The following is a 25,522-nucleotide window of genomic DNA, read 5'->3' on the forward strand; positions in this document are numbered from 1 at the left end:
GGCGGGGTAGCGGGGCAATCACTCGGCAGCTCTCCCAATACCTAGCTTCCTACACAGCGTTGAGAGAGCTCCTCGGACGCTTTGAAGCACCACGGGCAATCGCAACGCACAAACTGCAGCCATGTTTTCCAGACCGGACGCGGCGATTTCTCCAGAGAAGGACAAACCTGGAGCGATCTTTAGAAGCATAACCCATTAGCTATCGTTCTCTGGACAAACTCAGGGCTTTGCGGTACCATCATAGTAAAGCTCAAGTTTTGTTTCGAAGCTTGCGATTCGTCACTCTGCGATCAGCTTGAAGTCGCAAATGTTAACTAAGCCGCATGATATAACACCATGCTCCATTCCGCCATCTCCTAGTGCATCGTGCATCTACTAGACCAATCTGATCGCAATCCCGATCGGTTCTGCCTAGTCTAACTATGTAGATTCGAGTCCCACCTTGGAACGGGGCGCTGCCAGGGAATGAGGTGCAGTGGGGCAACTAAGCTAGTCGGTTGCTAGGCAACGGGCAACCCCGGAGCAAGGTAAATAATTTGACCCCCTTCAACTCGACCTATCCTTGAACTCCTCCGTTTCTCACACTGCAACTGTGGGCCATCGCAACCTCGTCAAATCCCGTTTTTGTCATCTCGACCAGCGTTAACCTTTTCCTCGATTCCGAAAATAGCTTCGACCAACATCATGACGACGAGAGCTCTGGAGGCCAGCTTCGACCGGCTCTCGGTCAACGACGAGAACGACCCCGGTGAGAATGCTCGGCTATACCAGAAGACCAAGGCATGTAACAGATAAAAACAATAATGTGTGCTGTGCGCTTTCTGACTCGAAGCGCAGCCGATGGGTACCTCGAGCCAACTCACCCACAGCACCGCCAGGCAAACCCTGCTCAAAGTTGCGCTGCAGACGCAGCACGCCAACGCGGTCACGGCAACTGTCAACCTCCCCTCGCAAGCGGCCCAACGAAAGGGCGCCGTGCCCCCGACCGCCAACCCCGCCTCGCCCAAGAAGGAGAAGTCGACTTCATTAACAACATCTCGCTCCTCGGAGGAGACTGCGTCCGAGCAACCCTCCACGGCCACCTACGTCGACCAGCCACTTGTCCCTAAGCAGTTCCATCTCGGCATGTTCGAAATCGGCCGGCCCCTCGGGAAGGGCAAGTTTGGGCGCGTATACCTCGCGCGGGAACGCACCACCGGCTTCATCTGCGCGCTCAAGGTGCTCTACAAGTCTGAGCTCCAGCAAGGCACGGGCGTCGAGAAGCAGGTCCGGCGCGAGATCGAGATCCAGAGCAACCTGCGGCACCCCAACATCCTCAAGCTGTACGGGCACTTCCACGACAGCAAGCGCATCTTCCTCATTCTCGAGTACGCCGGCAAGGGCGAGCTGTACAAGCACCTGCGGCGCGAGCAGAGGTTCCCCGAGTGGAAGGCGGCGCAGTACATCGCCCAGATGGCGGCGGCGCTGCGCTACCTGCACCGCAAGCACGTCATCCACCGGGACATCAAGCCCGAGAACATCCTGGTCGGCATCCACGGCGAGATCAAGATCTCGGACTTTGGCTGGAGCGTGCACGCGCCCAACAACAGGCGCAACACGCTCTGCGGCACGCTCGACTACCTGCCCCCGGAGATGATCAAGTCGGGCAGCAAGGACAACTGGTACAACGAGAAGGTCGACCTGTGGAGCCTCGGCGTCTTGACGTACGAGTTCCTGGTCGGCGAGGCGCCGTTTGAGGACACCCCGATCATGACGCACAAGCGCATCGCGAGGGCCGACATGACCATTCCTGACTGGGTCAGTAAGGAGGCCAAGGATCTCATCAAGAAGGTATAGTTCTCCTACCCTACTTACTTTCTTCTTCGCTTCCCTTCTCGACATATGGTGCGTGCTAACCGAAACACAGCTCCTGGTGCTTGATCCGGAGAAGCGGCTTCCCCTCGAAGAGGTCCAGAACCACCCCTGGATCATCAAGCACTGCGTGAAGGGTGAGCGGGCGGCCAATCGGGAAAAGCCCCTGAAATAACCAACCGCAAAGATGACGGGGGTGAGATGAGTTGTTTTATTGAAATTGTTCTCGTTATTTTGTGTCGGAGTCAGCGAGTGGCGTTCAGGAGTCGGGCTGGGTTCACCAGGGGGTCACGGTGCGGAGTTCAATGCATAGCGCAGCCTATCCGGCTTTTGTTTTGAAGTTTCAAATTTTCTTCTTACGTCCCTCGCAAGGTCAGCAACGGGTCGATTGTGCATACGTTGGTCTCGGGGAGCAAGATGCTGGTTATATAGTACAGGCACATTACATTATTGCTACACGATTTACGAGAGAGGGGATAACTTCCCTCTTGAAAGTTCTCCTCAGCGATATATCTCTTCAAATGGCCTCTTGTCTGCGAAACATGAGTCCCACACCTCATTCACCACCTTGGTCGCATGCACGTCGTCTCTACAGGCTGGCCGCGCCATGACGGACTGGATGGCCCGCGCTCGCACGCAGTTCTGGAACTGCTGTGTGAGCGTCCAGTTGCCCCGTGTTAGCGCCTCCCTCGTCCACCGACACTCCCCGCTCAGCATCGACGCTCGGATCTATAAAAATCGCCCCATCGTCAGCCCACGAACCATATATATATAGCCATAGGCCGCCCAGGAAGTTGGACACTTACCTCGGTACAAGCGGCATGCCTCAGATTGCCGCCTCCGCTCCAGTCGACCTTCCAGCGCAGGTGGTCCCAGGCGTGCACCATCTCGTGCGCCAGCGTGTCCTCGAGGTGGCCGCGGTCGCGCATCTCGTTGGCGCAGATGAGGATGCCGTGGTCGGGGCTGAAGCCGCCGCCCTGGCGGACGACCCGGCCGTCCTCGGCCACGCGCGCGGGGCAGCGCCGGCAGAGCACGTTGGTCTCGTCCAGCGTCCCGTTGAGCGCCGCAACCTTCTCGCGCAGGAACCGGATCACGGGCGAGTACTTGAACAGGTAGTCGCGGTCGGCCTCGCACCGCGCGCAGTCGCGCGCCTCGTTCGCCTTGTACCGGTCCTCCCGGTAGTGCTCGATCCCCTCGGGCGTGATCTGGCCCGTGATGATCTTGAAGTAGTTGATCCACCACTTGAGGGAGGGGTCGTACCCGGTCCGGGCGGGGTCGTTTTCAAGGAAGCGCGGGAGGGGTCGGCTGTTCGTCGGTTGTTGTTGTTGCTGTTGCTGCTCTTGTTGTTGTTGTTGTTGGCTGGAGGGGGTTGTAGAAGTGGCGGAAGCGGCGGGGGAGGAGGAGGAGGAGGAGGAGGAAGCGGGTGGTCGTTGCGGTGTTTCCATGGTTGTTGATGACGATTGAGGACAGAAAGACGACTTGCTGGGCTCCCTGCGACGCAGTCCCCGATGGTTGATAAGGTTTGGTAAAAAAAAAAAAAAAATTAAAGCTGTCGGTGGAATCGCGTAGTATGGAGTGCTCGTTGGAAGGCGTTGTCGAAGTCGATACGGGCGTCGGTAGAGTCGTTGATCATGTCCCAGCTTTGGCCAAAAAGGTGCCAGTTTCGCGATTCGATCCGAGCCAGCTCCACCAAGCCACCCAGCGAGTGTTCCCGGCCCGCGGTCCACCTAATTTTTTTGCCCTGGGAGAACTGCCACGCCCTTCCCGGCTTTGTTAGGCGGTGAAGCCCAGCAGAAGGGCGCAATTCCGACAAGTTGGTCTTGACCCCGGATTTCTGGAGACTCTCCCGATATCGGCCAATCGAACAGCACACAGCTCTGCTAGCGGGCCACAGCACTTCGCGAATGAGGTCCACTGATCGGGCGTGAACGCCCTTGCGCCTGCACCCAAGCCAGGCAAAATTCACGGCGCCCCTGGCCCATACATACCGAGAGCCGGTGTGGTGCGAATAGTAATTTATAAAATGGAAACGGGAGCGAATATGTGTAAGAGAGAAATCCTGCACCACATTTGACGTGCAGACTTTCGAGATTGTCTTCTGACTTGGTGACGACGTTTTTCATGTTGTAGCCATGAGGGGGCCACGTCCGCTTGGCGTTGTGATCAAGCTCGGTGAGTGAGAAACGGCGATTTAAGACAGGGGGCTGTGTGTAATGTAACTGACATCTTTCAGGGACCAGCTCCATTGTCGACGAGAAGACCCATGAGCCCCTCCTCTCTATCCTGACGTCGATAGTGGAAACGGCAGTGAAGTTGAGGAAAGATGGTCACAGGGTCATCATTGTCTCCTCCGGCGCCATCGGCGTTGGGCTGCGGAGGATGGACGTCGAGAAGAGGCCGAAGCATCTTTCCAAGCTGCAGGTATGGAGATTTCCCCTCGACAGACCCGAAGTAACGAGACATCTCTGACAGAGCGTGTAGGCACTTGCAGCCATCGGCCAGTGCCGGCTCATGAGTCTCTGGGACAGCCTGTTTACTCACCTCATGCAGCCCATTGCCCAGATCCTCTTGACAAGAAACGACATTGCCGATGTAGGTTGGACTGTGAGCAGCCCTCGCGTTGTGCCCGGCTACTGACGCCAGCACGCAGAGGTCACGCTATCTCAATGCCCAGAGGACATTCAACGAGCTGCTCGACATGGGCGTCATTCCCATCGTCAACGAGAACGACACGCTGGCAGTGTCGGAAATCAAGTTTGGCGATAATGACACGCTCTCGGCTATCACAGCGGCCATGGTACACGCAGACCTGCTCTTCCTCATGACCGACGTCGACTGCTTGTACGACAAGAATCCGAGAACCCACCCCGACGCCCACCCTATCGAGGTGGTCGAGGATATCGGGTCCTTGGTAGCAGATGGTGAGTTGTTTCTTCCGACGCCAACAACAACAACAGCTTTAAACTCACGCCTCGTCAACAGTCTCAACTGCTGGTTCCTCACTCGGCACAGGCGGCATGTCTACCAAGATCGTCGCCGCTCGCCTCGCCACCTCAGCCGGCGTAACAACCGTCATCACGCGGTCTTCCAACCCAGGCAACATTGTTAAGATTGTCAAGCACATCCAAGCCAGCCGCTCACCGCCTTCCCTCGTCACCAAAGCCAACCAAACAACAACATCAGTAGCGGCGGCGGCAGCAGCAGCAGCAGCAGCAAACCCCGGCCGAGCAGCCCAGCGTGCCGCCGAACAAGAAACCTCCCCGGCTTGCCCCACCCACACCGGCCTCGCGCCCGCGGGAGCAACGCCGGCCCCGAACAAGATCCCCCTCCACACGCGTTTCCTACCCTCTCCGCACCCGGTCCGCGACCGCTATTTCTGGATCCTGCACGGCCTGCGGCCCCACGGCACGCTGTACATCGACCAGGGCGCCTACAAGGCGCTGCTGGGCAAGGCCGGCCTGCTGCCGGTGGGCGTGGTGGACGTGGAGGGCAACTTTGCGCAGCACGAGGCCGTGAGGCTCTGCGTGGTGGAGAGGAGGAGGAAGAAGAAGAAGAAGAATAAGGGACAGAGGAAAGACGGGAAAGGGAAGGCCAAGGGAGGTAGGAGCCAAGGAGATTCGGGGGCGCAGAAGAACAGCGGGGAAGAGAACGAGGAGGAGGAAAGGGAGAAGGAAAATGAAATTCCTGATAGAGAACCGGGTGATGAGGAGGATGGGAGCGAGGTCGATGATGACAGCGACGGTGACGATAAGCTCTGGGAGGGTGAGCCTCGCGAGGTGGGCAGAGCGCTGAGCAATTACTCGAGCTCCGAGATCGCGAGGATCAAGGGGCGGCAGAGTGCGGAGGTGGAGGGCATCCTGGGGTACGCGGACAGCGAGTATGTCGCGCAGAGGGAGAGCATCAGCTTCTTTGATTCGGTCAGGGGGAGCAGGCCGGCTACCCCCGTTCGGGAGGTGCTGGATGGGAAGGGGATTGGGGGGTATGAAGTAGAAGGGGCGGTTTTTTGAGCGGGTGTGGAAGAAAGGGTCTGGGGTCTCGGAAGGCTAGAGGAATCGGGATTGGAAGAGAGGGAAAATCGGCATAGACAAAACAGACGGAATTTCTCATGGTATCTGATAGAGCTGGCTGGAGATCCAAGTGTGTTTCTGCCATGACCACTGCAATCAATCCTGCCTCATGCTAGTATTTCTAAAGGTCCCTTTTTGAACGCCTGACGCCATTGACAATATTGCACATAGTATAGCACCTGATCCCTCATCCTATCACCCGGCAAAGAGTGTGTCTTCGTCGCGAAGGTACTCTCCGCAATCTGCTTGCCGGAAGCATACGATGCCCGTGGGATCCAGCCGTCTGGCCTCGGTTGTACTCCTCGCCGTCTGCTCCAAAGTAAGCCGCGCTGTCAAAAGGGAACGCCGACACAACAGGAGGGTCACCTACCACACCAAAGCCCAGCGGGATATCTGCCATGTTATAGACGACACAGCCCTGATGCTCCGGGCAGTCCTCCGACCACCGTCCAACATGCGCTTTGACCACTATCCATCGCCAATACGGTCGGTCAGCGTTCTCGCTTCTTCGTCCCCTAGCACGTGAATGGGACCAAAAGGCAAGAAGAGAGACACCCACCGTTCGACCCATACAGGAACGGTTGCGCCCCGTTATCCTTGACCCAGATCTTGTGCCGCGCGCCCGCTGCGATGATGGGCAGGGCCGTGATGTGTAGGCGGAACTTGCCCGACTTGGTCATCTTTCCGAGGCAGGTGCCCAAACTGAGAAGGGCGTCGCGGCTGACACAAGTCGCGAGGTTGGCGATGGACAGCTTGACGTAGTAAACCTGTGTGCGTGTTATGAGGTGTGAGCGCGGGTTTCAGGTCGACGAGGTAGAAAAGCTGTTGCTCTGCTCCGGGGGCCGGAGACGAGGGGTAGCGTACGCGAGAGTGGTTCAACCTGAAAACATAGCGGTCGCCGTCTTCGAGAGGCGCGATAAGACTCTTCAAGTCGGACATGTAGTTGGCTAGCTGAGAGAGGGGCGGGGGGGTTAGTTGATTTGCTTGTATGGAGAGCAGCATTGGGACCAACAAGGAAGGACAAACCTTGTCCAACACCGTCTTCATTTCTTGATCTGTTAATGGACGCATCTTGATGGCGGACGAGCAAGAAGTCAGTTGCTATTCGTCCTTAGATTGCCAAAAAACTGAATGTCGTTGTTTGCCTATGTACGGTCGACAATGTTCACGATGTTCCTTATCGCGAACTTCGAGAAAAAAAGTCGAGGCCAATCGCAAACCCCACATTGAGCTGGTCCTCTCGGATGGACCCACTGTTACCCGCCTCGCCTGGGCGCACTGATTAGGAGTTGGCCAGTAGGTCACTGCCTGAATCCGCACCTTATAATCTCAATCTGAGGCCACTCTATTCCGAAGCATATGAAAAGGCCCGCTGGCCAAATGGTAAGGCGCCAGATTTCGGCTCTGGAGATTGTGCGTTCGAGCCGCACGTGGGTCGAGCTTCATTTTTTCGAACTTTCACCGTTCTCCGCTTCTCACTATGGATTTTTTTTTTACTAATAACGGTGCATGTACAGACGTATTTTGCTCTATTTCTAAAAACTGCTGCATACTGAGAACCATTGCCAACCCTAGAAAGATGTCAAGCGATGTATTTAACGCAAAAAAGACAAGACAGCCCAGTTTCCCTCTTGTCATACAAACAGTCCCTTGGCTCCCTAATCAAGCCTTTGTTCGACCTTTAACAGGTCTGGAGCAGTCCGTAGTTGCCTCTTCACTCGGTCATTTCTTCGCCCACTGATCACTTCCGGAAAGTACCGCAGCATGGAATCTGCCGCTTCCCTTCTCTTTCCCCTACCCGCCTCTGCAGGAGCCGCAATTAAATACCTACGCACGAACAAGCTTTAAACTTCTTGAAGCGGCAGATCATTTCCTCGGGCCCATGTTTCTGGAGTTCTCCCGCTTAGAGAGCCTGCAGCTCCCGCAATGATCAGCGCAACAGCAGACACGCCGCAGCTCGCTTCCCCATGGGCACAACTCTCTCAATTGGACTCTCTCAAATTGGATTGGGCGAGGTTTCGACAACAAAGAAAATCACCCGCGGGATCCACCATCAGCTTTTGGACAGAGAGCGATGCAGAAGAGCAACCAGCGCGTGCAGGGGCAGCAACCGGGTTTTCGGGTCGCGATTCCTCTTTAGTTGGTATTGCAACCTTTGTTAGAATATCTGGGCGTGCCCCCTCCCAAATGTCTTTCTTTGGATCTTCTGCATCTCAACATGTACTTTGCTTATTCAATATTAGGCAGGGAGATCCTGGAGGATTTCCAGCACACGCGGGGTTCTTTCTCCATCTCCAAGGGTCATTGACGTCCAGGTGTCCGCCAAGAACATCGTCATCGCAAACACGAAGCTTCTCGTTGGCTCGCGCCCTCCGGACGGGGGACTCGGGCAGGTTTCCAGACGGCGGGACCTTCGGAGGCGACGTGCCGCAGGGCCCGTTTGCGGAATGGTCTCGGCACGGCGGGAGCCCAAGGCCCCAAGAACCTGGTCAGGGCATTCGCCAAATTAACCACAGTGTTGCCTCTTCGGTCTGGGCGCCTTCCGGCAACGGTCCTGCCAGCGCCCTGCAATCCACCGGGACTATCATCCGAGACGACATTTCGGCAGGGCAGCGAGGGGGTGCGGCCGGCTGGATATTCACCTCCCTGGATTTTGTGTTCAGGCTACTTCATGCTGAGGACGGTTTACTCCATAGTGTACAGTATTGTATGTATTGTACACTGCAGTATCCGTACATCCTGCAAGTACTCTGCGGCTCACACACAAACTAGGTAGTTCCTGGTATACACTACTGTGTAGTAGTAAGTATATGCTCCCCACGCGAACCGGGTTACCGTGCCTGCCAAGCGGCAGGGGCTGTTGCATATAGCATGCCCTGCATACGGGGCGATGGCGCTTTGCAACTTTCGCGAGCACCTTAGTACTGCGCACTGCGTACGGCGTAAGCTTCGGCGTGTTGCCCTCTTGAGGGACGGGCCGAGAACCCTTCCCCCCTCTCTTGCAGTCAATCCGCAATCAGCTTACTTACCATTCAGTACCTGTCCGCGTGGCATCCTCCATCGTGCTAATCATCCGCGGTGGGATGCCCTTGCCTGTTCCCCGGATGTATCCCTGAAGTTGCATCCAGCTCGCCCTGGCGGCCAGGGCTGCCGCTATTCCACCTACCGGAGATGTTTGTTTGGCCCTGTCCTTGATTCTGTCTCCTCCGCTCAGTGCTGGAAGCGTGCCGATTTTCCTGATTTCCTAGAATGTCCAGAGGGTCCAGCCAGCCATGGGGTTTATTAATAGGAGGAACATCATCCCCTCGGTTGAGACAAGTTCGATGTGCTCGTAGGTAGGCCGGCAGAGTCGAGGCCAAACCAGTCTCTGCGATCCAAGATGAGGACCTCCTCTCGTTTAATCGGTGCCCTTGCGGCGGCACGTAAGTCAGAGCTTAGCGTGGCTCACGGTCCTTCCTGTCACTAACTTGCCTGCTTTGTAGTCTTGCCGTCTGCCCTTGCGCAGAACAACGCGCCGGTAACCTTCACCGACCCGGACTCGGGCATTACCTTCAACACGTGGGGTCTCGCCGAGGATTCTCCCCAGACTAAGGGCGGTTTCACTTTTGGTGTTGCTCTGCCCTCTGATGCCCTCACGACAGACGCCAAGGAGTTCATCGGTTACTTGGTAAGCCATGTCCGAGACGCACATGCCACTCACAGCTGCTAACCGCCCCAGAAATGCGCGAGGAACGATGAGAGCGGTTGGTGCGGTGTCTCCCTGGGCGGCCCCATGACCAACTCGCTCCTCATCGCGGCCTGGCCCCACGAGGACACCGTCTACACCTCTCTCCGCTTCGCCACCGGCTATGCCATGCCGGATGTCTACCAGGGGGACGCCGAGATCACCCAGGTCTCCTCCTCTGTCAACTCGACGCACTTCAGCCTCATCTTCAGGTGCGAGAACTGCCTGCAATGGAGTCAAAGCGGCGCCACCGGCGGTGCCTCCACCTCGAACGGCGTGTTGGTCCTCGGCTGGGTCCAGGCATTCGCCGACCCCGGCAACCCGACCTGCCCCGACCAGATCACCCTCGAGCAGCACGACAACGGCATGGGTATCTGGGGTGCCCAGCTCAACTCCGACGCCGCCAGCCCGTCCTACACCGAGTGGGCCGCCCAGGCCACCAAGACCGTCACGGGTGACTGCGGCGGTCCCACCGAGACCTCTGTCGTCGGTGTCCCCGTTCCGACGGGCGTCTCGTTCGATTACATCGTCGTGGGCGGCGGTGCCGGTGGCATCCCCGCCGCCGACAAGCTCAGCGAGGCCGGCAAGAGTGTGCTGCTCATCGAGAAGGGCTTTGCCTCGACCGCCAACACCGGAGGCACTCTCGGCCCCGAGTGGCTCGAGGGCCACGACCTTACCCGCTTTGACGTGCCGGGTCTGTGCAACCAGATCTGGGTTGACTCCAAGGGGATCGCTTGCGAGGATACCGACCAGATGGCTGGCTGTGTCCTCGGCGGCGGTACCGCCGTGAATGCCGGCCTGTGGTTCAAGCCCTACTCGCTCGACTGGGACTACCTCTTCCCTAGTGGTTGGAAGTACAAAGACGTCCAGCCGGCCATCAACCGCGCCCTCTCGCGCATCCCGGGCACCGATGCTCCCTCGACCGACGGCAAGCGCTACTACCAACAGGGCTTCGACGTCCTCTCCAAGGGCCTGGCCGGCGGCGGCTGGACCTCGGTCACGGCCAATAACGCGCCAGACAAGAAGAACCGCACCTTCTCCCATGCCCCCTTCATGTTCGCCGGCGGCGAGCGCAACGGCCCGCTGGGCACCTACTTCCAGACCGCCAAGAAGCGCAGCAACTTCAAGCTCTGGCTCAACACGTCGGTCAAGCGCGTCATCCGCCAGGGCGGCCACATCACCGGCGTCGAGGTCGAGCCGTTCCGCGACGGCGGTTACCAAGGCATCGTCCCCGTCACCAAGGTTACGGGCCGCGTCATCCTCTCTGCCGGTACCTTTGGCAGTGCAAAGATCCTGCTGAGGAGCGGTATCGGTCCGAACGATCAGCTGCAGGTTGTCGCGGCCTCGGAGAAGGATGGCCCTACCATGATCAGCAACTCGTCCTGGATCAACCTGCCTGTCGGCTACAACCTGGATGACCACCTCAACGTAAGTTTCAGAACACAAGAGTTGGTCAGTGACAAAATACTGCGAAGCGAACCGCTGACCCCCTTCGGTAGACCGACACTGTCATCTCCCACCCCGACGTCGTGTTCTACGACTTCTACGAGGCGTGGGACAATCCCATCCAGTCTGACAAGGACAGCTACCTCAACTCGCGCACGGGCATCCTCGCCCAAGCCGCTCCCAACATTGGGCCTATGTGAGTCCGGCGAGCTCAAGCCTGTTTGTGTTCCCCTAACTAACCGAAGCCAACAAGGTTCTGGGAAGAGATCAAGGGTGCGGACGGCATTGTTCGCCAGCTCCAGTGGACTGCCCGTGTCGAGGGCAGCCTGGGTGCCCCCAACGGCAGTACGTAGATTCCTTTTTTTTTTTTTTTTTTTTTCATCGACTAATCCCCACGCTAACTTTGTCCGTCCGCTCTCCAGAGACCATGACCATGTCGCAGTACCTCGGTCGTGGTGCCACCTCGCGCGGCCGCATGACCATCACCCCGTCCCTGACAACTGTCGTCTCGGACGTGCCCTACCTCAAGGACCCCAACGACAAGGAGGCCGTCATCCAGGGCATCATCAACCTGCAGAACGCCCTCAAGAACGTCGCCAACCTGACCTGGCTCTTCCCCAACTCGACCATCACGCCGCGCCAATACGTTGACAGCGTAAGTTTTTGTTTACACTCCTCTCCCCCATCCCTCCCCCTTCAGATTGCACTTTTACTTCCTCTCAAAAGAGGGAGAAAGAGAGAGCTTGCAAGGACAATTCCATACTGACATAACCCTTCTTCCCCCTTCCCCCTCCCCTTTCTCCAGATGGTCGTCTCCCCGAGCAACCGGCGCTCCAACCACTGGATGGGCACCAACAAGATCGGCACCGACGACGGGCGCAAGGGCGGCTCCGCCGTCGTCGACCTCAACACCAAGGTCTACGGCACCGACAACCTCTTCGTCATCGACGCCTCCATCTTCCCCGGCGTGCCCACCACCAACCCCACCTCGTACATCGTGACGGCGTCGGAGCACGCCTCGGCCCGCATCCTCGCCCTGCCCGACCTCACGCCCGTCCCCAAGTACGGGCAGTGCGGCGGCCGCGAATGGAGCGGCAGCTTCGTCTGCGCCGACGGCTCCACGTGCCAGATGCAGAACGAGTGGTACTCGCAGTGCTTGTGAGCCCACGCGTGGGTTATTAACAAGCCCCGAGGGCCGTGAGTTTGTGTGGTGATAGGAACTCTGGTTTTCTTGATGGGGAGTTGAGTTTGTGAAATTTTTTACTTGTCCATACAATCAACTCCCCAGCCTTCCTCCTTTGGTGTTTGCTTCAATGTCCATAGTTTTTTTTCTCAATCGTACATAACCCTCGATTGATCAGCTTCATTGACCACGCGGACATCATATGTATGCATTGCGGAGTCCGAATGTTGCCTCCCCAGCTGGTACTACATGCACACACACACACGCACTCCTCGACGTCCACCAGTTCCTTGTATAATGGAAACACGACAACCGAAACAGACCAACAGCCGAGGTGTCTTTCAAGTTACCCTGGACATTGCCAAGTCATTCACCAATGTCTCAACAAAGGCACCACGCCATGCCGTCAATCCTCTCGGTGTTCATCCCTAAATAGAACGTCCCACTAGACATCGACCGGACCATCATGCTTGCCATGACACTCAGCATGCCCTCTTTTCGCGCACAGCCAAATAGCAAAGAAAAAGCAAGAGACCTATACATAACACCAACAGAAGGTAAAAAAAATCCTAGTCACATCATAGCCGTGAGATAAGAGACTGGCATGTCAATCCCTTGTCCTTCGAATGTAGATAATCCCACGGGCAGCGAAATGCCCAATAGACCCCTATATGCCGGAGGCCCTACAGGATTTGACGTATGTGAGTGGTTAATATTCAGCTTCGACCATAGTCGGGCCGCGGAAGGAACAGGTGTGCTCAAAAACAACCTCATCCATCCAGCAGACCGGCTGCCCCCGGCCTCTGGCCGAGCGATGGACCGCTTCGTAGCGCACCAGCTCGGTGAAGTTCAGCCGGTCCTCCACCAGCTTCCTGACCCAAACCAAATCAGCGTCATAAGTCTTCTGCTTGGAATCCAGCTTCTGGTTTCCTTCGTCCGGGAGCTTGTGCCTGACGCGGTAGTTTAGGTACACCTTAAAATACTGCCGCTGGCGGTTGGGGCCCTTTTTGTACACTGGGCTGTTATCAGGATCGACAAAGTCGTATGCAGTCTCTGACGAGAAACAGTCAGAAACGGTCGTCAGCAGCATGTCAAGGAGCGAAAAGCCAATCTTCTTGCGCCTGTAATCGGGGTGGACGAAGACGTTGACCCTGGCGGTGGCTCTGCTGCTGCCGTTGGCACTGCCTACGAGGCCGGGCTGCCAAACGGAGAGGAAGGCAAAGCCTAGGATCTCTCCGCGACTCTGCTTGTCCTGAAACGGAATTTGCTGAAAAACTGAAAATGAGAGATTCCCCTCGGTCAGCCCTAGGTCTCTGGCCGAGCCACGGACAGCAACGATAAAAGGCATCCCGAGTTGCCGAGTGGTACCGAGGATGTTCTGAAACTCCTCTACAGAAAGTGGTTGAGAGTCGAGTGCTTGCAACCCGTGTTTCACCTCCCAGTTGTAGATTGCGCAAACTGCTTCCATGTCGCTCTTTACGGCTGGGCGCAAAAAGGAGGCGATTCGCGGGACAAAACGGTGATATTCTGGCCTCTCAATTACTGGCTCGTCGATGGCAATACCTTCGGGTGCCGCATATTCGAGTTGGGTAGGTAAGGTAAAATGCTTGTTCTCGCGGAGGCGACCATTGCGGCGCGTGTTATAATGTTTTCTGAGAAGAGTCGAGGTCCAGTTCCGGCGCCGCCAGTCCATGTTTGGATCGAGCGGTGTAGGATCAAGCATGGTTTCAGGTTGAATGACCGGTGGCAGGAGACGCCCGGTGAAGGTATCAATGTCGCACCTCCAGTAGGCCTCGCCACAATGACTGAGGTTTGCAACAACGTTTTTAGGGACGCCTTTCATCCAGGCGTTGATAAACGTCCCGAGATAGGACGCTTGGGTGAAGACCTCGTCCGCATCTCGGCCGTTGGGATCGGACCAGTTATATTTGGTCCACGTATTACCCAGGGCAGGGGACTTGTAAATGCTGGGTTTCAGGCCGATGGTGTTCCTTATGTCCGCATCCGTGCCTTTTGATTGTCGAGCATCAACACCATTGTTGCTAATGTTGAACCCAGATCCCAGTGACGGAAGGCTGTATGACGATCCTGGGTAGTTCCTATCCGGGCGCGGCATCCGGTACATCCTCAGGTCAGGTTCAAGTTGGTCGAGCTGAGGAGCACGTCCGCCGCCGTCTCGGCCATTAGTCCTACCACCATGCTGCTCGTCACCTCCTGCGCCAACACCTCGCGGGCCGCCGCCCTTTTGTCCGCGTACTCGCCGGCGCCCTATACTGCTGCTCTCGGGCTCCTCACGCGGAACAGAACCGCGCCCGAATGGTACGCTTTCGAATTTCTGAGTCTCTGACACTCTAAGTCTAGGATGAAGACTAGTAAGTGAAGATGTATGGTTAACATCAGGGTGGTAAGATGTCGTGGATCCGATAGGCTCTGCGCATGGTTCAGTGTTGACAGGTTGTTTGTGGGCCTGAGAAGGTTCTGCGTCCTTGGTGCAGGGACGGGAGGCAACTGCGCCCGAGTTTGCCGCGGCAGGGCCCTTCTGCATTACATCCTGGTGTTCGCAGGGAAAGACTTCTAGTAAGCCTGAATTTGTTGTAGAGGAATCGTCGGGCCTAAAGTCACCATCCTCATAGTAGAGGTATGCTGACGGATCGACGATACCCTTTGCAATCCTTTGGGCGTCCCAGTATGTAATGGTTAGTCCTTTTGTCTGGTTCCTCAGCAGTGCTTGCTGAGCCCGGGACCGGTTGCGAGTCCGCGTTCCAGGTTGGTCGGCTGGCAGGTTGCACGGGTGGCCTCTCTCTTCGACTAAGTCGCTGAGTTCGTTTCGGACGTGTGAGTGTGGTTGAGACGGGGGCTTCAACTTGCGCTGGGAGTCTGGCTCTCTAGTTTCGGAAACACCAGAGAAGCCGATGGCAGAAAGGAATTGGACCTCCAGCTCCGCAGAATCGAGATCCTGCGCCGTCTCGTTGCCCTGGCCCATGTTCAGCATCCTGGTGACAATTGACTGGCTGAATAAGAGGAAAAATCGAACGTCAGCAATTCGAGAAATAAAAAAACCTAAAATTAAACTGACCCCGTTGATTCCTAAATAGCGTTGCCAGTGAGATTAAGGCTAATCCATTCTCTAGTACTGAGCTTCCGTTAGTTACCCCAACATTGCCATCGATCAACTGCAAACAGGAATACACATACCTTGACAAAAGTCACAAAGAATGAACTAGTCTCATCGACTTTCGAGAGTTGGTGTTACTGAAACCCTAACGCAGACACGAAGTTGATAGGAAGGGAGATGTGTGTGGTGTGTCGAGCCGGAAGCAATCGAAAGAGAGAAGGATTTCTCTTACCAGGATTCAAAAATGCCCAGATGGATAAGAATGGAAAAATCTTAGTAATTACCGAGTTGTGCAGACCGTACGGGAAAAGCGAAAGTAGAGGGAGAGACCGAGGAAGCGTTTGTCGATTTTTCGTAGGATGACGGAACTGCGGGAAGCAAAGGAGATACCGCACATCATTGTTCACATAAGAAGTTCATGTCAATCGGGTACGCATAGTGCCAGAATTAAAAGCCTAGTTAGAAGCAATCAGCATGGAATCTTTGGTTCAAAGGAAGGAGCGATGGTATGCGCAAGGGAATTACATTACTAAGTAGGAACACGATGGGTACTGAATCTGCTTATGTGTGCGAAAAACCTAAGGCGTCAAGATTCAGCATACCAAACACACTCAAGTTTATCAATTGTTGAAATTGTAGAGCTTCTGCTAGTTGAACTCTCCTTCCTGCTCTGCTCGGCTATGAGTCAGCCCCGATTGCTAACAATCGCATGCGAGTACTGGCCAGAGTCTTTGGATGTCTACAGCACAGAGCCACCACAGGCTGATGGCAATCCAACAACACTGGTCTCGAGGCCTCGGAGCCTCGCTTTGCCTTGTGCTAGGACATTCCTTGAATTCCATCTTTGCTGGTGACGCGGATATCATGAGAGTCAACTCACACAGTTCAGGGCGTTAGGATCCCGGAGAGGTTGCCTTGCAACATCCGATCCACAAGAGGACTAAATCATCAGAAACGCAATATATCATAGTGCTTGGAAAACGGGTCTTTTCCATGGAAATACCACGAATCTACGTTGTGATGTGAATCAGTGATGGTGTAGTTGTTGGCTGTCACGTGGAACTTGAGTTGTCTTTCTTCGAGTGGTCCCTCTTGTTGTGACGCGATTGGTCTTCGCTGAATCCAGGCATCACTCCACAGTGCAAGAACGCAGCTCCCAGCACTTCAACATGCTGCTGCCACGACGAGAAATCTGCCACCCTGGACACTTTGAGTACAATTCAAGTCACATTAGCTGAGCTCATGGACATTTTCTGGTAATACCAGCTTATATCGAAGTGATCGTTTCGCACACGGCTCGAGCGCAGACATGCTCTCCATCTTGCGGAAGGCGAGGCTCAAGGACAAGGAGCTGCGCATTCTGATGCTGTATGTGGCTCTACTGCGTGCAGGCATGCAGGGTAGTTAATGTTCATTGCACCAGTTCATGCGTGCTGATGACAGTGCAGCGGCCTCGACAATGCGGGCAAAACCACGATTGTCAAGAAGATAATGGGCGAGGATGTCAACACGGTCAGCCCCACACTCGGCTTCATCATCAAGACAATCGACTATGAAGGGTAATTAATTATACGAGCCCTTAAGGTTGTCAGTGCATTTTTCATGGTTGCATGCTGACTTGCCTCGAGATACAAGCTCAACATTTGTGCGGCTCAGTCTCCTGTTTATCTGCGCTTCCCCCACTGACCGGACGCTCAGGGGACGTAGGCGGCCAAAAGACGCTCCGCTCATACTGGCGGAACTACTTTGAGAAGACGGATGCCCTGATCTGGGTTGTTGATGCCACAGACAGGCTGCGCATCCAAGACTGCAGGGAGGAGCTGCACGGCCTTCTTCAGGAGGAGGTGAGCTGTTGCTGAATTTCGCTAGAGAACCGCCCCGCAGCTGACGATGGGAGAAAAGCGACTTTCAGGGGCAAGTCTTCTAGTGTTTGCGAACAAGACTGATGTCTCTGGGTGCATGACTGGCGACGAACTGATGAAGGCTGGTCTCAACACCTTTGCGCCTGTGCCAGTAAAGAACTAAAGCTGATGTGTTGGATATAGGCTTTACGACTCGATGAGATCCGGACTCATAGATGGAATATCCTCCAGTGCAGTGCAATGACTGGCCAAAATCTCAGTCAAGGACTGGCTTGGGTTGTCGAGGATGCCAAAGCCCGACTCTTCTTGTATTGATTGACGGCTGACCCGAGTTTCGCCGTCGTGGCCTCGGTGCTCCACCAGACATCTTCAGGTCACAACGGAACTCTCCTCGAAGGCGCTAATATTCCTGTTTTTTTTTTTTTTTTTTTTTTTTTTTTTTTTTTTTGTTTCTCCACTGGAAGAATTGCGAGCGTGATCATGTTCAAGCAGAGTGTTGGCCGGGCCAAAACAGGTTGCGAACCAAGCGCCATGATTCTTAACTATCCGTCGTTGCTGGGGAAATGGGTTAGAGGAACTCCGTACCTACCATGTAAACAAAGGTGCCCAATGTGGGTCAGACCTCAAGGGGAGACCGAGCATGTGTAAAAAAACACGGGAAGATGCTTTGTGAGTACCTTACGGGAAAGCAAAAATTCTAATAATCTCGTGTTATTTGCGCACGAAAACGAGCCTTCTTCACCTATAGCATAGTGGGTGGCACGGAATTTGGTCCAGGCACATTCTGAAACAAAGGCATTATGATCTTGAGGTTGCATCATCCTAAACAATGCCGCTGTTTGGGGTACTCAGACTGCCAGGGCGCAGGGAGAGCTGCGCTGGGCTCGCCGAGACAGGGCTAGGCTTGGCCAATCAGCGTGTAGTCTCAGGTGCCCAAGCTGACCAACTTGTATAACTAGCGTTGTGGAGACCCGTTCCCGTATGAGCCCTGTCTGTGGATGCCTTGCCGGCTGGGCACATCAATGGAAACTGCCCCTCCAGGGCTCTTGTCCGTTTACACAACGCCCTCCATGGTCGTCCATAGTTGGTTCTGATTGTTGACATCGAGTTCGGTCCCTGGGATCCTCCGACAACCTTTGCGTGCTGCGTCACCCCCTCCTTAATATAATCCTGCACACTGCCGTCGTGTGTCATGCCGAAAACGTCGACTAGGAAACAGCCATGTCTGACGAAGTTTCCGACTTTTTGCGCTCGGTCGAGCTGCTGAAGGAGAGGCGGGAAGAAGAAGACGAAGCCCGGTCGCGCGAGCTCGAGGAGAAGATCTTACAGGAAAAGAAAGAACGCCAGGCCCGACGCGCAGGTACGCCCCCCTCCCCGCTCAGAATGCCCAGAACATGGATCGATCCGAAGTCGCTGCACGCACTACTACGTCCTGGCACCGCGCGCAGGGAAACCTGAGACACTATGGCCAGCTTTGTTTACCAAGAGCACCCCTTTACTGGAGCTTATGCACTGCGGACCTTACTGGTAGTGCATGGGATGGAAGTTGCTGATAGGCTGTTTTCGTAGAGCGCGCGAGGTCAATTTCGCCCCAAAAGTCATCGCCCGCGAACACGCCACCCCCAACCGCCCATCGCGTTGGTATCCTTCCGTCGGCATCCGGCGGCACGACTTTGGAGTCGCCTGGCCTTGACAACGCTGGGAGTCCCAGGCAACGCGCCCTCGAACCGCCTTCCGATGCCATGGATAAAATCGCGGTCGATCACCCGGATTCTCCGACCAAGGAGAACGACTCCCCGTTTGATGCGGAAACCAAACGAACCAGCATGACCTTGAGCTCGCCCTCCATTGGCATGCCGTCCGCTCGATCGCCCCTCTCGTGGCAGAGGCGACCGACTTCGCAAGCCTCCGATCGCCCGAGAAGCCGACCGTTATCCGTGGTGGCCGCTGAGAACGCCGCCCGGAATAGCCCCAGCAGCGCCGATTCACCCGAGCCGACCTTGTCTCGCGATCAGATCGCTCAGTCTCTCTCGAGCAAAGACCCGTCTTGGTTCCGTCAGACTGCTGATCCGGGCCGCGGGTCAGGGGCTTTCCGGAAGACCCAGGTGGAGGACCAGGACACCGTGGTTATGCCCTCCACGCGCACACAGCTTCCCGGCATGGCGCGAGAGCTGACACTAGAATCGCCCAAGGAGAGCTCCGCGGGCCGACCAGTGACGCCCACCAACCTACCCAGCAAACCTGGGTCCCCGCTTCCTTTGTCGGGCACCGAACGCCTGGATCCTCCCGCGGTCGGCAGCGCAGAGAATGCGGAGACGACCTCTCCAGAGTCTCAGTCTGTAACCTCGCCACGAGGGCGGACCTCGCCCACCAGGCCCATTTCCCCCACAAAGGGCATGGGAGGGTTTGTGCAGAGCGCCATGATGAGGCGTTCGGACAGCGTTAAGCGGTGGAGTGTCAACTCCCCTGGCGGCTTGCAGCGGGCGGATTCCGTACCCTCCAGTCCAGCCGCTGCAGACAGTGCGCATCGCCCCACCACCCCCAAGGCCAGCGCGCGCCCAAAAAGTATGCTTCGGGAGACATGCGCCGTGTCTTCCCTCCCGCCAACCTCCGGCGAGGAGAAGGATGAGAAGGACGAGAAGGAGGCTGGATCAGAGGAACAGCCCGCTTCCGCCAGACCTTCCACGCCAACCGAGACAAAACCGAGGGACGGAGAGGAGAAGGCGAGCCCACCAATAAGTCCATCCAAGACCATGGATCCCCGGAGATGGAGCCCGACAAAGGGCTCCAGCTGGCTCGAGGCAGCACTGAACAAGCCAGAGTCGCCCAAGGCCAAACCAGCCGCTTCCGCACCGGCTCAGCCAGCGTGGATGGTCGAGCTGAACAAAGCAAAGGCCCAGAGAGCCAGCGCAGATCCTGCCCGCAACTCATCCTTACCGAAAAAGCCCGAGGTCAAGACCGGTGGGCTTATGAGGTCCACGCCCATGGGCGCGAGTGTGAAGCCAAGTGCTCTGAGTGGCCTCCCCGTTGTCCCTCCCGTACCCGCGTCCGACAAACCAGTCATTGCCGGGTTGCGTGGTAGCCTCCGGAAAACGTTTCCGACTACGGAGGGTTCGGAAGAGAGCCATGACACCCCTTCGGTAAAAGACCTCCGCGCCAACCTTAGGCCTCGAGCGCCACCGCCCGAATCCAAGCCGGGAAATTCTGTTGATGAGTTGAAGAATGTTGTTGGGAGCTTGAGGAGAACCAAGACGCAAAGCTACGTGGCTCCGGATGAGCTGAAGGATAACATCCTGTCTGGCAAAGCGGCCTTGAACACCACTGGTGGACCCAAGAAGACGGAGTCGAGAGACGAATTCAAGGAAGCGATACTAAAGAAGAAGGAGGACTTTCAGAAGGCACAGGAGGAAGGACGAGGTGTCACCAGACAGCCGAACTCCGCTAGCGATCCGTCAGTTCCTGAGGGAATTGCAGTTGCGAAGAAGTTAGAGCGGCAGCGAACGGGGACCGTCTCCAAGCACACCTCGGCCGCTTCTGATCTTAGCCATGCCCCTTCTCGTTCCAGGCATGAGATTCCCAGCCTGGGTTCTGAAGTTGCCGTGAACGTCTCACCCGAGGCTTCGAAAGAGCCTGTTGCAGATTCGGCTGCTCCCAACACTTTATCGAAACCGGCAGATGCGCCGGGCCGAGTTGGAGGCAAAGTCAGTGGCTTGGCCGGTCGGTTCAATCCTGCCCTGGCGGATCTCCTTGCACGGGGTCCTCCGCCGGCCTCGGGACCTAGATCGTCGGGGACTGCGGGCGCCTCCGGGACGTCAGAAACAAACGAACCTGCTGGTCCCGGCCCTCAACTGACCCACATGACGAAGAATCGAGCTCGTGGTCCTAAGAGGAGGGCTCCTACGTCTGTCGCGCCTCAACGCGCAGCGCCGGTTGAGACGTCAGCCAGCGCTGCCTCCGAACCAAAAACTGCATCGCTTTCCTCAACTCCTGAGCCTAAGGAGACCATGTCGTCTCATCCAGCAGAGGCAGAAGAACCTATCACTTCTCCCGCGGCAGGGCGAACGATCGCTTCCTCGGAACCGAGGAAACCGGTCATTTCTCCTAAACCAGAGAGTTCTGCGCCATCCACCCCTGTACCTGTCACGCTGGCAGACCGGAGAAAGTCCTTTATACAAAATCGGACAGGGTCCTCAGGCGAGGGCACGTCTCTGGAATCGCCAAAGCGCGTACTCAAAGAGGATCCGAAACCAGTCGGCCAGTCCGGCGCCCCCACTGAGCCTAGCCCGGTTCAGACTCGTCCCCGTTCACCTACCAAGGTCCACGAGCAGGTGGCAGCTCTAGCGGCACTGAGCCAGCAATCACCGAAGCCCGCCGATACCAAGGCCGGGATCGCTTCACAGCCGCCCTCACCGAAGAAGCTCGACATGAAGAGAATGTCCAGGTTCTTGGAAGAACAGAAGCAGCCGAGCTCCGAGATTGAGCCGGTAAAGTCGAGGCCGTCTTCACCAATCAAGGATCGCTCCGACTCTGTAAGCTCGAAGCCCGTGTCTCTGGTCAGAGAGCGGGCAGAGTCGATCACGGGAGGGCCCGTTTCTCTCGTCAGGAACCGTTCGGATTCTTTGCGGTCGAGGTCATCCTCTCCGATCAAGGACCGCTTCCCTGGTCTCGAGATGCCGTCACTGAGGAACCGTACGGAAACCGAGCAGCCTGAAGCGAGGACTGCGTTTTCGAGCAGAGGCGGCGCGGCGCCGTCGGGTGGTGCCGGACTGGGCCTGACACAGCCTACAACGGCACCGGCACCAACCGTTCAGAAGCCTGCGGAGACAGAGCTGCCGCGACCGTTGGCCCCCCAGACAACCAGGCCACTCCCGGCAACTCCCACCGCAGCATCTCCACCCGTCACGACACCCCGCGTAGCCTCCCCAGCGCGGTCGCCGAACAAGCAAGCAGCGGACGCATCAGAACTCATCAACAATTTCTTTGGGCCAGAACGCCCGAGGCGCAAGTACACGGCTGATGCAGCCGAGATCCTGATGAATCAACCAGTCTCGACCGCCAAGGTGCAGACCCAGCGGGCTCAGCTCATTCAGCTCACTTCTGAAGGCAAGAAGATCCCAGTGCCTTCGCACTACGAGCGGGTCCTGTTCGAGCGCGAGATGTACATCTGCCCGCACAGTTACCTCGACGGCTCCGGCAAGCAGGTGGTCGACGTCTACTTTTGGGTTGGCGACGAGGTGCCCGAGTCACAGGTAGATGATGCCCAGCTCTTTGCCGCGCGGGAGGCTAGGGCGTTCGGCGGAAATCTAGTCAAGCTGACCCAGGGCAAAGAGACGTCCCAGTTCATGCAGGCTCTCGGCGGGATCATCATCATCCGCCGCGGTTCGAGCAACAAGTACGACTCGCTCGCACCCCACATGCTCTGTGGCCGCCGCTATCTGGGCCAAGTCGCCTTTGACGAGGTCGACTTCTCCCCGCTGAGCCTCTGCTCCGGGTTCCCCTACCTCATCACCCAGCAGGGCAAGTGTTATCTCTGGAAAGGCAAGGGCAGCGATGCCGAGGAGCTGGGCTGCTCTCGACTCGTAGGAATGGACCTCGCGCTGATGGGCGAGCTCATCGAAATCGAAGAAGGTAGCGAACCGGACAGCTTCTGGGAGATTTTTGGCGGTGGCACGCGGCCAATTTCGGCGGATCACTGGCGCCTCAAGCCGAGCTATGACAAGTACCGCAGCAGGCTGTTTTGTGCCAGCTCAACCGACAGGCACCAGGTAGATATTCCCCCTTTATCCTCCCTTTCGTCACCTCCCTCGCCCCCCCCCCCCCCCCCCCCTTTTTTTTTTTATTTACAGCATTGCTGACACAGCGAGGAAAGATTACAGAAATGTGCCCCTTCTCGCAGGCGGACCTTCTCCCGTCCAATATATACGTCCTCGACGCCTTCTTCGAGCTGTACATCATTGTCGGCGCCCAGTCACAGCACCAGTACGCCGCCTTCCGCAACGCCCTCGACTTCGCCCAGGAGTATGCCATCCTGGCGGCCGGCGCGGAGGACCGCCCCTTCGTACCCGTCTCGACGATTGTGCTCGAGGGGATCCCCCGGGACCTCAAGAGCGTGTTCCGCAAGTGGCGGGACGCCAATAGCCCAACCATTATGCACGTTACCAACCCTCCTCCTCCTTCTCAGCCTGGCGTGAGCGGTGGCGGCCCATCTTCTGCCGGTGGGCAGCCGACGCCGAGTCCGTTGAAGAGGGGGCGCAGCTTAAGGATCGTGCCGTTGACGCAAGCGCTGCAGGCGCTGGCGGAGTAAATGGTCTCTCCACTCTGTCTGTCGCCTTTAGGGTGGGAGTAGTATGAGACGTTAGAGGGTCCTTTTCTTTGTACAAATCATGCTGGCGCATCGTACTGTACAGTGTTATCATATTGGGGTTGCATACTAACGGGGGCGATGGCTGATGTTCTATGTTTTTTTTTTCCGGCGTGGGAGGCTACTTGTTTGTTAGATGGCGGTCATCAGAGACCCGTTCTCCTGCATGATGGGCGTTTGAAGAATCGAGCTGCATTGGAACTATGCCTCCGTCGGGGTAGTTAGTATGGTAGGTAAATGGGCGGTTGGTTGATCGGGCCAACGACCAAGCATTAACATTTGATATTGCGTATCTCTTGCGGCCAGGCCGAGCAAGGGTGCACCGTGATGCGTTGCCCTCGCGATGCTGTCTACTGCAAGTATGATCATCCCCCCTTTCCTCCCGCAATCTGATCATGATGATGGCCTTGTTTGTAGATAGCCAGTTTCTCCTAACGCCGAAACGCCAGCCCATGCCGGTTCCCGTGTCATCACTTTCCTTTTTGCTCTTTTACTCCATGAACGCCAATGAAGCCAGATCCATCCCCCACCTTTCCAAGTCACTCACTCCCCTCTTAACCAGAGACACAGGCCTACTTCGATTCCCACTCGAAACATTCATCGTCCTCCTCCTCCTCCTTGCACGGTCTCGCCCGGCGCTCCCGCCCCCGTGTTGTTCGCTCCGGACTCACCCTCGGCCGCCGCCGCCGCCGCCGCCGTCGTCGTCGTCGTCGTCGTCGAGGAGCTCGTGGGGCCGCCGGTGGCGTCGAGGACGCGGTCGATGTCGGCGCGGACCTCGGGCAGGGCGCTGGCCATCTCGCGGGCGAGGACGTCGCGGAAGTGGCGGAAGGCGTGCATCTTGCCGCGGGCGAGCTGGTTCATGCGGCGGACGAGCTCGACGAACTCGCGCGTGTAGATGTCCGGGTTCCGCCCGTTCTCCACGTAGTGGATCAGCGGCTCCGGGATCGGCTTGTCCGCCGACGGGACGGGCAGCGACTGCGCGTTGGCGTGCAGCGTGCGCAGCGTCGAGTCGAGCGTCTGGCTGCGTCGCCGGGGTTAGTTTAGTCAGTCTGACTGGCTCAGGTTCTGGCGTCTGGGGCTGGGGGGCTGGGGGCTGGGGGCTGGGAGGAAACGCGGGGCCCCCGGGGGGGGGGGCACACACGTACATGTCCTGGGCGAGCACGTCGCGCGTTGGGCGGCCGGCGGCGTCGTAGTTGGAGACTTGGACCATGACCTGGAAGAGGTCTTGGATCACGTTCTTGATGTCCTCTGCAGGAGGGAGGGGGGAGGGCGGCATGGTTAGTTTTACCTTTCGGAGAACAGAGAAGGGATGGCGAAAAAAACACAAACACACACACACACCTTGGACATTCCGAAGATCGGGGTTTATTGGTGCCATCGTTGCGGTGGTGCGCAGCCGTGTGTGCTCGACGCGCAATTCCGAACGGTGGTCGAGATTGGGGGTGAGCCGGGGTTGAGGGGTCGGAAGCAGTTGGGGCAGTTTGGAGCAGATTGTATGTATGTACGAAGTATGTACGGAGTATGTATGTATGTACATACGTAACTTACAGTACGTACGGTACTGTACCTGTTAAGGGAGCGCAGCGTGGGATTGGTGTTGTTCACCACTTGTTGCAGGGCCCCGCAGTCCTCCTCTTTAGGCCTGACAGCCTTGTAAGTTGTAAGGTGCTCAGCTCGCTCAGTGCCCCCAACTTGAGTGCTATACCAACAAGACTCCCCGGCATATGCTAGGTACTCCATATTGCAGTCTGCTTCTGCGAAAATTGTCAGCATGGGACCCAGGTTCCCAGTTCAATGTCAGCTGTCAGACCTACGCTCGCCTTGAGTGTATCAAGAAGTGCTCGAGAAACACCAGATATTGGTAAAATCGACCAAACTTCGGTTTATTGCCTCGGTCACCAAGTTATCCGGCA

The 25,522-nt window shown here is 56.8% G+C and overlaps 9 protein-coding genes and 1 non-coding gene across 10 annotated transcripts; 6 read left to right on the plus strand and 4 right to left on the minus strand.

The window, feature by feature from the left end:
- Positions 1-560: 560 nt before the first annotated feature.
- On the plus strand, positions 561-2,189 carry MYCTH_2305264 (uncharacterized protein). Its single transcript, XM_003663330.1, has 3 exons — positions 561-780; positions 838-1,830; positions 1,907-2,189. The coding sequence occupies exons 1-3, from the start codon at positions 685-687 to the stop codon at positions 2,024-2,026; spliced, it is 1,209 nt and encodes a 402-aa protein (XP_003663378.1). The 5' UTR covers positions 561-684; the 3' UTR covers positions 2,027-2,189.
- On the minus strand, positions 2,190-3,483 carry MYCTH_2305265 (uncharacterized protein). Its single transcript, XM_003663331.1, has 2 exons — positions 2,658-3,483; positions 2,190-2,580 (listed from the first exon to the last, which is right to left on the minus strand). Exons 1-2 carry the CDS (start codon positions 3,294-3,296, stop codon positions 2,353-2,355), a joined length of 867 nt encoding a protein of 288 aa, XP_003663379.1. The 5' UTR covers positions 3,297-3,483; the 3' UTR covers positions 2,190-2,352.
- Positions 3,484-3,876: 393 nt separating this feature from the next.
- Positions 3,877-5,982, plus strand: MYCTH_2305269 (uncharacterized protein). The gene is made up of 5 exons (XM_003663332.1): positions 3,877-4,023; positions 4,085-4,272; positions 4,333-4,443; positions 4,502-4,772; positions 4,834-5,982. The coding sequence occupies exons 1-5, from the start codon at positions 3,984-3,986 to the stop codon at positions 5,856-5,858; spliced, it is 1,635 nt and encodes a 544-aa protein (XP_003663380.1). The 5' UTR covers positions 3,877-3,983; the 3' UTR covers positions 5,859-5,982.
- On the minus strand, positions 5,975-7,064 carry MYCTH_2093073 (uncharacterized protein). The gene is made up of 5 exons (XM_003663333.1): positions 6,945-7,064; positions 6,783-6,869; positions 6,478-6,685; positions 6,289-6,386; positions 5,975-6,227 (listed from the first exon to the last, which is right to left on the minus strand). The coding sequence occupies exons 1-5, from the start codon at positions 6,987-6,989 to the stop codon at positions 6,114-6,116; spliced, it is 552 nt and encodes a 183-aa protein (XP_003663381.1). The 5' UTR covers positions 6,990-7,064; the 3' UTR covers positions 5,975-6,113.
- A 220-nt stretch (positions 7,065-7,284) lies between these two features.
- Positions 7,285-7,356, plus strand: MYCTH_t85. The gene has a single exon. It is a non-coding gene; the product is annotated as a tRNA-Arg (tRNA).
- Positions 7,357-9,258: 1,902 nt separating this feature from the next.
- cbdA (carbohydrate-binding module family 1 protein) lies at positions 9,259-12,449 on the plus strand. The gene is made up of 7 exons (XM_003663334.1): positions 9,259-9,340; positions 9,401-9,585; positions 9,637-11,070; positions 11,142-11,284; positions 11,342-11,433; positions 11,511-11,743; positions 11,894-12,449. Exons 1-7 carry the CDS (start codon positions 9,298-9,300, stop codon positions 12,248-12,250), a joined length of 2,487 nt encoding a protein of 828 aa, XP_003663382.1. The 5' UTR covers positions 9,259-9,297; the 3' UTR covers positions 12,251-12,449.
- Positions 12,450-12,980: 531 nt separating this feature from the next.
- MYCTH_101399 (uncharacterized protein) lies at positions 12,981-15,263 on the minus strand (the record flags this gene model as incomplete). The annotated part of the gene is made up of 2 exons (XM_003663335.1): positions 12,981-14,701; positions 14,894-15,263. 2 exons carry the CDS (start codon positions 15,261-15,263, stop codon positions 12,981-12,983), a joined length of 2,091 nt encoding a protein of 696 aa, XP_003663383.1.
- Positions 15,264-16,513: 1,250 nt separating this feature from the next.
- Positions 16,514-17,681, plus strand: MYCTH_2305285 (uncharacterized protein). The gene is made up of 5 exons (XM_003663336.1): positions 16,514-16,754; positions 16,835-16,945; positions 17,015-17,031; positions 17,085-17,230; positions 17,289-17,681. Exons 1-5 carry the CDS (start codon positions 16,696-16,698, stop codon positions 17,409-17,411), a joined length of 456 nt encoding a protein of 151 aa, XP_003663384.1. The 5' UTR covers positions 16,514-16,695; the 3' UTR covers positions 17,412-17,681.
- A 552-nt stretch (positions 17,682-18,233) lies between these two features.
- On the plus strand, positions 18,234-23,778 carry MYCTH_2305288 (uncharacterized protein). Its single transcript, XM_003663337.1, has 3 exons — positions 18,234-18,608; positions 18,818-23,013; positions 23,118-23,778. The coding sequence occupies exons 1-3, from the start codon at positions 18,470-18,472 to the stop codon at positions 23,550-23,552; spliced, it is 4,770 nt and encodes a 1,589-aa protein (XP_003663385.1). The 5' UTR covers positions 18,234-18,469; the 3' UTR covers positions 23,553-23,778.
- A 314-nt stretch (positions 23,779-24,092) lies between these two features.
- Positions 24,093-25,227, minus strand: MYCTH_2305292 (uncharacterized protein). Its single transcript, XM_003663338.1, has 3 exons — positions 24,951-25,227; positions 24,755-24,857; positions 24,093-24,630 (listed from the first exon to the last, which is right to left on the minus strand). The coding sequence occupies exons 1-3, from the start codon at positions 24,985-24,987 to the stop codon at positions 24,207-24,209; spliced, it is 564 nt and encodes a 187-aa protein (XP_003663386.1). The 5' UTR covers positions 24,988-25,227; the 3' UTR covers positions 24,093-24,206.
- Positions 25,228-25,522: the final 295 nt, after the last annotated feature.

Source organism: Thermothelomyces thermophilus, chromosome 3 (genome assembly GCF_000226095.1).
Source record: "Thermothelomyces thermophilus ATCC 42464 chromosome 3, complete sequence".
NCBI lineage: Eukaryota > Fungi > Ascomycota > Sordariomycetes > Sordariales > Chaetomiaceae > Thermothelomyces > Thermothelomyces thermophilus.